Genomic DNA, 11,434 nt, shown 5'->3' on the forward strand with positions numbered 1-11,434 from the left:
AATAGGTGTGTGCTTGTTCTGTACAGCCGTGAACGGTCCAGCATTGATATCATTCCCACAGAGCAATGCCACTTAACCTGCTGTCTGCTGCACCGCTCAAAGCAATACTTAAAGGCTTATCACAAGGGTGGAAAAAGTCAACACAACCATGTATGCCAACTACATGAAAATGTAGAATGAATAGCAAGAATCATTTCCTCCCTCATTTTATTTATTAAAATTTGAGTTTGGGTATATTTTCATTGGGACAGACTACTTCCCCCAATAGCAAAAAGTGAAGATGATAGAAGAAAGCATGATAAATAACCTTAGAAAGACTAAAAGTTATAGCTTGCGTTTAAAGACTTGGTTGATTCATTGATCAGTTTTGGAAGAAAAAACTTATTTACTCTCTTTGTATCATAATATTAATCATCGTCTATGTGAGAAATAATGTGTGTTAGAAGGCCAGTGACTTTTCATTGAACTCTCCTCTCACGGCAGCATACACACCAACGAGCAATCTCCTGATCAGTCATGAGACAGCAAGTGTCAATAATGTCTCTGTTTGTCTAAACATATGGAGGTCTGTCCTCTTTCGGCCTGATTATTAGATGACTGTGAAGAGACCATAAAGACGTCATGTGGGCCTTTGTGTATTGATAAACATATGTATTTAAAAGGTGATAGTGTGGGCCGGGCTCGGCGCACAGTTTTGGGAGATGCAATTTGCTTGTCACATTGTACTTCAGACTCTGTTTCTTCGAAGAATAAATGTTCCTGTTTTAATGATTTCACTCCAAGGCGTCGAGTGAATTTTTCTAACAATCAGCTATTGAGTGTAGTGACATGTTGGATAGTAGGTTTTGTAAGTTATTGAAATTGTGTACGAAAGGTTAGGGTAAAAAAAAAAGTATCTACATTAAATAAACCTTTAAGATTTGTTTAATTATTTTTTTTAATTGAATGATGACGAAAGAGTTTCTGAGAGGACGTAAGCCTCAAGGACTCACTGACGTCAGCTAATAACTGGTTGAGTGTTAAAAGTCTGTGAGGGTTTGAGCTGGTGTGATTATGAATGGGACAGCAATTTCCTACAACGTCACGTGACTACATTAAAACTATTGTGTACAATTATGTATTTATTTTATTCTTTTTATTCACTGGTTCAAACGTCTTCCTCATAAGATGAGAAGTCATTTTATATTATTTATTCTCTCGTTTTTGTCAAAATAAAATGTATGATGAATGTACAGAAAAATATATATTTTCTGTTTGCATTCCTCTAGATTATGTGTTTTTATGTTCCATAATGTTGTAAAGGTATTTTTTTCGGGCTAAATGCCCACGTGCGGCTTTGTTTACCTTTTTTTTACGTCTCCGTTCTTCCATTGGGAACTACGTGTTAAACCTCACGTTGCAACGCATTGTGGGTAATTCCCTGAGGCAAAGTCAGCATCTAATGTTGAGTTATGGAAAGGGTTCATAAAGGGCTCAACATGTCCGCCACAGAGCCCTCAGGGACTCCACGATGTAACACTGGGACACCCCTAAACCCTCAAGCACTTCGCGGGAGCGCGCCTCAAAGTCCGTGAGTCCGTGAGGGCGGACATTGGGATTGGGCCTGAGTATGTTGTTCACCCTGAGTTAAGCGCGTGCACGAGTATTATAAAAAGCCATCATCAATGGAGCCCCGATATCACGAGTCCCCATGACAACGGTAAATAAAAGAGCAACATAATTCACAGCGATGGAGGTGGAGGTGCTTGTGCAGGCCCATGGTGAATATGAGCAGGTATTTCACCACAAATCCAAAACAGTTGCAGCAGCGAAGAAGAGAGAGCGGCATGGGAAAAGACTGCTGCCCGAGTCAACGCGGGAGTTTCAATGTACTATTCCACTGACGTAACATTTAACCGTAAGATCGTAGCAGCTTATAGTTATGAATATAAGTAGGAATAAAATCTGATTTTCATTTAGGTGCAATCCAACAGGGGTAAAAAGGACCCGGAAGCAGCTAAAAAATGAAATATAAAAACATACTTCAAAAAGGTAAGGCATATATTGCAAGGCTATGACTGCGCCTGACTTTAATTTAAATTACATTTTTTATAATTGACTGAGGCTATTAAACTAAGTAAATATTAATTCAGTGGCTACTTGAAATAGGAAATTAATCCCCGAATAAAATGTTGTTTTTTCACGTCTTCTCACTTAATACCCCACATAGGAAACACTTCCACATTTTTATTTTATACCTATTAAAGTCATTTCAAGTGTGACGCTGTAGCGACACCAACACACATTAAAATACTAATAAAAGTATTGATGTTACTTTTCCTCACAAACTGTTGCCTTTCTGAAGTGCTCTGCAGCCCCGATGTTGTAAAGAAAACTACCGTTTGCAAAAATAACGTAGCGCGATGCATAAAACTTGCTCTGACGTAAGAGCACGTCCAGAGGAACAGCGGTAGCTTCTAACAGATGTTCCTCTGGAATGATAAAACGTCTCATCTGGTCTGAAGACTCTCGTGACGTAAAGCATTTAGAATCTCTAAGGCTTCGATGTCAATCGGATTTGGTAGGAATGGCCATGTCTAGCAGCTTTCTCCATGTGGGAGGAGACAGGTAGAAACTCTGGTTTCTTGGAGAAAACCTGCCAGCGAGCAGGTTACGTTCGCAGGGTCTGTTACCATGGTGATTGACTCAGAGTTTCAGTTATCTCTCTTTCTGGAACGGATAACTCAGAGTTCCCCTTATCTCAGGGTTAACTTACTCTGAGTTTCCACATAACCCGCTTTCTGGAATACCCCCATAGTCTACACCTTATAGCTTTTAGCTTTGTTTATGTCTGCTCATGTGTGCAAACATACTTGGCTAATAAAGCGAGTTCGGTGAAGATGCAGGCGTCGTTGTAGAAATTCCGACAGCCTTGAAGGCACCAGAGATGATGCTGCCTTGGCTCTCCATATTACCTTGTTAGCAGGTTGCAAGCTAGCGGAATACAGGCGGTACAGTGCGGCTACGAGGAGGATGTCCCACCCTTTTTAATACAAGCTGAGGACTCCGTGGTTTTTGTGTCGGCTTTACACCAGCGGGACCAACTTCAAAACTTTGGCAAAAATGACGACGCGGTCGGAGCGAGAAAAAGCTCAGAAACTGAATGAGCAGCATCAGGTCATTCTGTCCAAACTGCTAAGGGAGGCAGACAACAAGCACTGTGCCGACTGTGAGGCAAAAGGTAAGCTTGAGAACCGCGTCAGACCTGTGAGTAATGAAATGATGAAACGATGTGAGGGGGCGCTAACGGTGCGCTAACGGTGCGCTAAAGCTAGCAACATATCGTAACGTTATTATTAGAGGAATCACTTCTGTGCAGCAATACGTAACGCTACATGTCTTATCTTAACGCTCGTATCTTAACACCAAAGTGAGTCACGTTATTTCCGACTCTCAGTTTCCATTGTCAGTGTATTTATGTCAGTGCTTGTCCAGTCACAATTAAGGCAAAACGAGTATTATTGAATGATATTTGTGCAATTAACCACACACTATGTACAATTTCCGTTTAGTATTTTCAAAATAACACCCCCCTCGAGCTGTTTTGTTGTTCAGTGTAGTCAAAAAACGGAGAGGGAGATTATTTAAATTTAAATTTGAGGCAATAAATAGCACAAAAAAATGAGCTACAATGGGAGGTTAAATTTTCTGAATTTATTTTATTAATTTATTGAAAACTTTTATAAAACCAAATTGACTTTATTGCTTGCATCATTACACTCTTGAGTACTTGATGCATTACAGGATGAGCACGTTTATTTATTCCTTCACACGTATTTAATTCAACATTGAGTCTGAGAGGATGAGGGTGCTCTTTTTTTAATAAGGTTTACATTTCGTATTTCTATCCTTCAAAGCCTAGAATCCAGATTACGTTTTGTGAGGTCGCCGCTGAAATGTATGTTTTATTGTGAAAATCCGATGCTCTGTATTTCCGGTATTTTATTGCATGTATTGGGCTAACTTGACGCAGGTCTTACCCGACAGTATCGATGTCATGTCCTTGACTGGTTTATTTATGAGCGGAAAACGTAGTTACGAGTCCTGTGGAGGCAACACTCAATTAGAGGAGTCGTTTGCTCGCTGAATGTGCCGCGTAGAAAAACATGTCAGCAGCAGATACTCCAGGATTTTTTCAGCTGCAGCCAACACCTTATCTCTGACTCGCGATGCGCTTTTGAGCAAAACCGCCCCCAGAACTCCTTTCAAATGTATGAAAGTTTGAGATCCACGTGAAAAGACTGTCGGAGTTTAATCTCGGAGTTTCCCTAATCTTTAGGACCGATTCTTTAGGACTCAGTCTTTAATTCGGCATACATCAACCACTGCTGTATTCCAATACCTTTTCAAATGTGCATGTTGCAACTTCATATTTCATAGTGACAACATAAAATAATAATAAAAAAGACATTCATTCAACAATATTTTTGTCAATTGATTCAGCAAAAAGATTACATGACCGTGCTGTTACCTAAACGTCTTGTATTTCTTTTTTTGTAAGTGTGGAAGCATGAAATTCCCAGACTTCTGATTGGAGTTTGAACGTCTCGTATTGGGGCTACCTATGACTGAGATTGAATGCCTTGTGCGTCATCACCATGCCTATGCTGCCTGCTGGCAGGTGTAATCTGTATCACCAGACCTCCCTCACGCCGCGAATCAGATTTGATCATGATTTGAATGCTGCAGCTGCATCTATTGTCCATTACATGATAGTAATATCGTTGTAAATAGCATTTCATTATCTTAGCCCCTGGGTTGTAGCTCCAAGCATGCACATGGTGGAATGTGAATGCACCTAAACCAGAATTACCAAAACATTTTCAGGATAGAATACAGTCACCCTTTCAGACCAAACAGCATTTTGCCATAAAAATGCATTACATTTATAGTGCAAGTGCAATCTTCATAAATAATATCCAAGTAAAAAAAAAACAAAACACTTATTAGCTTTTTTTCAGATCTTTTAACTGCCTTGCACACTCTTTCTTGGCAGATTGCATCTCATTCTGGACCTTTTTGAAACAGCACTTGTTAAATTCTAGACTAGATCAAATTCAACAAAAGGCGGGAAGCACTTGTTGTTTTTGCCGCTTTCAACCACAACTCATGGTCTTCCTCAATGGAAGGAGCTGCTCTGGATTTTCTTATCTGAAATTCATATGGTTGTGTGATCAATTCTTTTTTTTAAAACATGTTTCACTGACTGCATCATTTGCATCATTCAGTGACCCTGCAGCCTGACCCGTGTTTACTTATGTGAGTCATAAAGCAGCAGCATCCAGTCATGCCCGATGTGTCACATTCTCTATATCACCAGCTATTTTTATACAAAAAATAAATGGGCTTTGGAGGGATAACCGCATGAATCCAAAGGTGAAAATTTTAATCTAAACAACGTAATTGCATAGTATCCTGAAGGAATCACAATCTTGAACAATATTTGCCACCCTCGTAAATATGAATTGTTTTTAATCCTTACCTTGTCAGTCAGTTTTTTGAAGTGCAATATGATAAAGATTTCTGTCTCTTTTTATTTGAAAATCCAACTGTCATTCTGGCATGGGAATTCTTTTTAAAATATTGTAACTGTAAGAACTATTCAGGTTTAAAAACTATATGGCCTATGAAATGCAAAAAGAAGTTTACCTTGTGGTCCAGCAGAGGGCGCTCTAAAAACTCACGCTCTGCTTGACCAACCTCACCTGTCACTAGATGGGATGACAAACACTGCAGGATGCTTTTATCGATCACTTTGATTGTACTTTGAAGTTCAGTTTTAGTTTGAGAAAGTGTCACTCTCAACAACAACAACAAGCAACAGCATCATTTCATAACTGTGTTGACGCTGACCACCAACCATTTGATTATGTTGCCCACATATGAATGTAATAGTAGTTTAAAAAAACAATTATGATATCGTTCAGAAAATAGTTAATTATATTCTCCCTCGGAATGTTTACTGAAGTTATGAACCGCAGCAGAAACAGTTGTTTGATTGACAGAATGTATTGTTACATTCTTACAGTATGTCATTTCTTAGGGAACAAAAACATTTTGGAGATGTAGTTTTGAGGGTTTTTTTCTTCGTAATCTCTCTTGTGAAAGTCAATTTGTGAATCTCTGGGTTTTAAGACAGTAGGTTAAAAAAAAACTAAACTAAAAAACCCAAGACGTTTAAAGATGTCACCTCACGCTTAAAGGAATTGCATTGTGAATTGTTCCAAAACCTTTCTTAGACACTTTCAGGGCAAAACATTTAAGGGGACAGTTCACCCTCATCGTGGAGGAACTATTTTCTGTATGTTCCGGAAGGAGACATTGTATGTATGTCTTTAATACATATGAAAAAGATCTTTAAAAAAGACGGCTTGTTGTGCTCAGAGCACAATAACAATGCTTTTGATTTGTCCTCCTTGGCGTGTCTGGGTGTGGTCCGCGCCGCAGCACACGGTGACTCACCTGAGCCGCTCGGCTGTTATTCCACCCTCACTACCATCTCTTACGCACGCACGCACTGCCCTACATTTTCAGGTGTGTGGAGCCGAGAGATAGGGTGATAATGAGTCTTTATTGTGTGTGTATGTGTGGCTGGGGTGTGGTGGGAGTATCTCTAAGTTGGCATCATGCATCTGTCCTACGTGCTGACCCAGCAGAACTTGGCAAGCGCCCCGCAGGGTGCACTCAGCGTTTTGACGACCCGTTGTTGGTACCCATCTCTGTCTGACACACACACACAGACACACACACACGGGACTGCGCACACACTCACACACAGAGGCTGGCACGGGACCACACACACACACTCACACCTAATTTGGGACCAGCAGTTTACACACACTCCCACTCACTTGTCGTTAATTTAGAGCCACGAGCTCACACACACACACACACACACACCTGCATTTCCACGCGTCTTGAAAGGTGTAGAGGTTGGGTTCAGCCCTGTGAGAGGCGTGAGGTGCAAAGTTGTCAGGTGAGTTATAAACCATTGCAGGTGTCATTTATTCCCGTTCTGCATCCGGTGTGACGGGAGGAGGCGGCCTCGTTGCCGTCTGAGCTCATGCCGACCATGAATCATGCTGCTGGAGGTTGAAGACATGCACTTCAGTGTGGTCGCTCTACAGCTGACAGCCGTGACGCTACAACAACAGAAAGCGGTACTTATTGGTGTGATGTTTCCCACTGAACACCTGAACATGTTATAATAATCTGAACTGTTCTCAGCGACCTTTTTACATTTTTTTAAAAATACAATCAAGCACAACAAATACAGGTTTGTGACAAAAGAATATTGCTGACGTTTGGGTATTCAAAACCTTTTTTCTTCTTTGCTGATCAACACTAATGCTTTATTGATCATTCGGTTTAATAATTGTGTAAAACTGAGTTCAACCAAGAATAACGGCAACAACAATTTTTTTTTTTTTACAAATGTCTTCGGATGATACAATACAGGCTTTTTAGAACGGACTGTGATTTAAAAAAAAAAGAAGCCTTTCTTCACGTTCTTTGAGGGAAGCATCCTCTTCCTGTTCCTCATCCATTGTTAGTATTTCACCTCTGAGTGACCAAAGCACTCAGCCTGAATAGCTTTTATCAGTATTGACAAGAAAAACTCAAAACACACCTCCACGCTCTCGCTCTATACACTCAGTTTGTAGTTCATTAGGTACACCCGAGCTCCTCATCCTCATACGTGTGGTGAATCAATTTCAAATTGTTTCAGCACACTGCCTTCTAACGCCAGCAGATGGCGCCCCAGCTTTACTTTCTCCATCTATCCAGCCGACAATTACATTTGCTGAACTGAATAAAAATAATGATCGACAGGTAAAAAATGATTCCACATGTTGCTTCTCCTTCATAGAAACATCCGATAAAACTAACCAGGTGCTATATTGTGGGTTAAAAGTCCCTTGTTATCCGGCTGCAGTGATTTAAAGACCCCCAGATGTTCCTTCATTTGTGAACAGATGAACTGTAGGTGATGAGCTTTCAATTTTTGTGATATTGAAGGGGACACATTTCCCCCTTACAGGAGCAGCCTCTCTGCTCCTCCCCATCACCGCTGACTCTGAATCACCCTGAAGGACCAGCAGGGGGCAGAACATTGCCTTTTTTAAAAACACTGTCCCGTCAATCAATGATTTCCCACTCTCCTCCAGCCTGCGCTGAGGACGTTCGGCAGCCTCTCGGATATTTTTACTAAGAGGATTTTTTATTAATTAGGAACCGGAGGTCGTTAAACTTCTCTTTTAAGGAGAGTGCCGCTAAATTTGTGCGCGCCTATGTTTTTTTTCTCTCGCCTGAGGCACAGTTCAGCTTTCATGCAGTTTTGCAAGCTGTTGTTTCTTATTCCTAGAAGTCAAAAAGAAGAAGAGAGGAATAAAGTTGCTTTCAGCCGAACATCATTTAAGGAACTATGAATATTACATATGAAGCTCTGATGTTGAGTTTTCACAGCGTTTTACAAGAGGACATTAAGACAAAATAATGTTTTATAAAAGCCATAAAACCTAAAGAGCCACTGGACTGAAAATTATGATACGAGATAATTCAAACAAAGAGGCTACGCCAGCAGCCAGAAGTGTGTGTGTGTGTGTGTGTGTGTGTGTGTGTGTGTGTGTGTGTGTGTGTGTGTGTGTGTGTGTGTGTGTGTGTGTGTGTGTGTGTGTGTGTGTGTGTTCATTCATTTGGAGAACTGTAGAGCTCATTTGGGTCTAATCAGGTCAGCTGTCTATTTTTGCCCACACGTCAATGCAGAGCAAGTTATTAAGTGTGAACAATCCACATGAGACGCAGACGAACACATACTACTGTTTCATGCTTTTTATCTGTTCAGCTCACAGTGATTGTAAGGATGAGCTGCACACACTCTTTTATTTGGAGACTAGCTGAAGGTCGTGCTAAGGTTTGCAGCAGCAGCATCCAAACAAACGCTAGGTTAACAGAGACGGACCGGCGCAGTAGGTCAGCGGTCGTACATCTGAGTGGCTTTTACCCTCCTCAGCCCGGACTCCACTTTTAAACTATGGCTATTATAGTCTACTCGCCACAGAAGTTTTACATATCACCAAAGTACCTCCAGCCATAGATAGAAAATAGCGCGCTACTGGGTCAGCCTTTGTGCTAATTTAGCTTTTGCGATCGAATGTGGCCGATCAGAACTCTCCTGTGTACATAACACTTGGCATACTTGCTGATTACTTGCTGTAGTTCATGGTGAAAGGAACGTCTGAAAAACGATGGTAAACACATTTCATTTCCTATAAATTCTTCACAATAAAAGTCTCCCATACATTTATTTTTTCTGCTTAGTCTTCCATTCTGCAGTATTAGTAGACTTCTTTGATTGAAAAAGTACCTGTTAACAATGCATTGCCGATTTTAGTTAAACACTTCATTTCCTTTTTGAATTCTTCATAATAAAAGTCCTTTTTTAGTTATTTATTACTGCTTTCTCTTTGTCCCGACAGTACGCAGGACAACACTTTTGCTTTTGTGAGATTTTTGCCACAGTTTAGAACTAGAACACTTCAATTGCCCCACAAAACTCTTTAAAAAACATCAGTTGTGGATTCCAGACAGCCTGAACTGATCAGTCAGGGTCGCTGGTTGAACAGTGACTGTGTTTCTATGCACACAAAAGCAGAGCAGATTACCATCATAAATCAGGATAAACCACAGGGGCCTGATAACCCATTTACAAATGAGTAAAAGCCCAGTTTACACTGAGGTAGTAATCTGTCGGATTTGGCTGCTACATTTTTCATCCAACTTGATTTTATTTATGGTAATATTTTAAAAGTTTTGTGGTATAACTTTTTTTTTTCTTTTCGTGTGTGCATTCAGGAAACTTGATAGCGGAATTTGACATTTTACTGCACTGCTACCGATGCAATCCTCAAAGGGACAAAGGAAACCTGACCGCCCATTCTCATGAACTCTCTGGTTGCTGCCAAAAGTGAAAAATAATCCGATTACCCCGAAACTACTCGAAGGGATCGCTGGAACTCACCAGTCGGAGCATCAACCCCCCGGCTCATCATCTCAGGGAGAAATGTGACTGACAGGGTTGCAATCAAATTGAAAGTATAATTCCTGCGAGCCATTCATCCCCCACCTCTCTAATGCAGTCGGACCCCGCTCGAAGAGCTCATTTGAATTCCTCACAGTGATGGAACCTCTTTGCAGCCGGTGGAGAATGAGAATCCACTGTGAAAGCTGACGTGGGTGTTTCCGGCCAAAGACACACCTGTGTTACGCGGGAATACACATGCGTACTCAGTGTGATGCCGTATGCATGGAGGAGAACCTGATGTGCTTTTCGGAGAGGTCATCGCAGGGCGGACCAAAAAGAAGTCGATCCGCGCAGATAGACTCTGGCTTACTGTGGCTGAGCTGCTTTGATTCGGGCTTAACGCTCAGTCATCCCTGCTTTAATGCTCCTTTAGGCCGTCTATAGCGCATTAGTGCCACCGCATTAACACACTGATGCTCTCGCTCGAGCCCACTAGACTGGGCGCGTTCCGCCGCCACCGTCCGACCGTCCCTGCTGCACCACCACCATCATCATATAGCCCGGATCCATAAAAGTTTATTCTCTGTGCGCGTGCTGCGTTCAAAGTCGCTATTTTGATTGCCAGATTGACGGGTGGTGAGCTCCGTGGCCCGGAGAGAGAGGGGGGGGGGGGGGGACAGAGCCGACGCCAGCCACTACTAGGCCATTAAAATGATTTGACTTGTCATGTCCGTGCCATCTCCTATTCATCCCCCTGGAGATTTGGCTGAGCGAGGAGTTTTTTTTGTGCTACTTTTATATATGATGGATGATGCATCTGGTCGACAGATTTCCGTGGGATGCTCTTAACCTGAACTCGCTCAAACATAATATTTATGAAGAGATTCTGTTGGTATGCACGAGTGTGTTAATGCTCAGTGGGTTTAATGGCCTTTAGTATGCTTCAAAGGGCTTGTCGGTGCGTCTGAAATCCCCCTTTTTCACTTGGGAAATAAGGCGGAGCTTCGTCTGAAAATGTTTTGTAATTCTTCAGAGACAGAAAGTTCGACAATCATCCCCACTTTGGTCGGCAGTAGGCCGGGTTTGCAGAGATTTAAAGTGAGGCAGCCAGGGTTTAAACTTCTATCTCAAAACTTTTATCTTTTTCGTGTTTACAACTGCACAACATCATGAATTTCTCTTGCTTGCCTCATTCGACAGTCATAGGGTTGACCTTTGGTGTAAGTAGTGTCTTCACAGTCACATGATCGTGCGATCGTACAATGATTCAGAGGTGCGAGACCACAAGCTGTGATTAGGTCATTTTCGGCCGATTTATATAAATTATATAAACTAAGCTTTAGATTTGGACTTGATTTGTTAAATACACAA

At 41.5% G+C, this 11,434-nt stretch overlaps 1 protein-coding gene across 3 annotated transcripts in view; it reads left to right on the top strand.

Moving 5' to 3' along the window:
• The first annotated feature begins 1,750 nt into the window (after positions 1–1,750).
• Positions 1,751–11,434, top strand: part of smap1 (small ArfGAP 1) — a 77,270-nt gene continuing 67,586 nt past the window's right edge. For 2 of the 3 annotated variants that reach the window (XM_068568216.1, XM_068568217.1), the window contains exon 1: positions 2,722–3,220. In XM_068568216.1, the coding sequence (XP_068424317.1) occupies positions 3,103–3,220 (118 nt within the window). In that variant the 5' untranslated portion in view covers positions 2,722–3,102. Of the gene's footprint in view, positions 1,869–1,959; positions 2,032–2,721; positions 3,221–11,434 lie in introns of those variants that run through there. The other variant, XM_068568218.1, reaches the window with a different exon arrangement.

The sequence above is a fragment of the Clinocottus analis genome, unplaced genomic scaffold, assembly GCF_023055335.1.
Source record: "Clinocottus analis isolate CAN_PGR_092001 unplaced genomic scaffold, fCliAna1.0.p SCAF_8, whole genome shotgun sequence".
NCBI lineage: Eukaryota > Metazoa > Chordata > Actinopteri > Perciformes > Cottidae > Clinocottus > Clinocottus analis.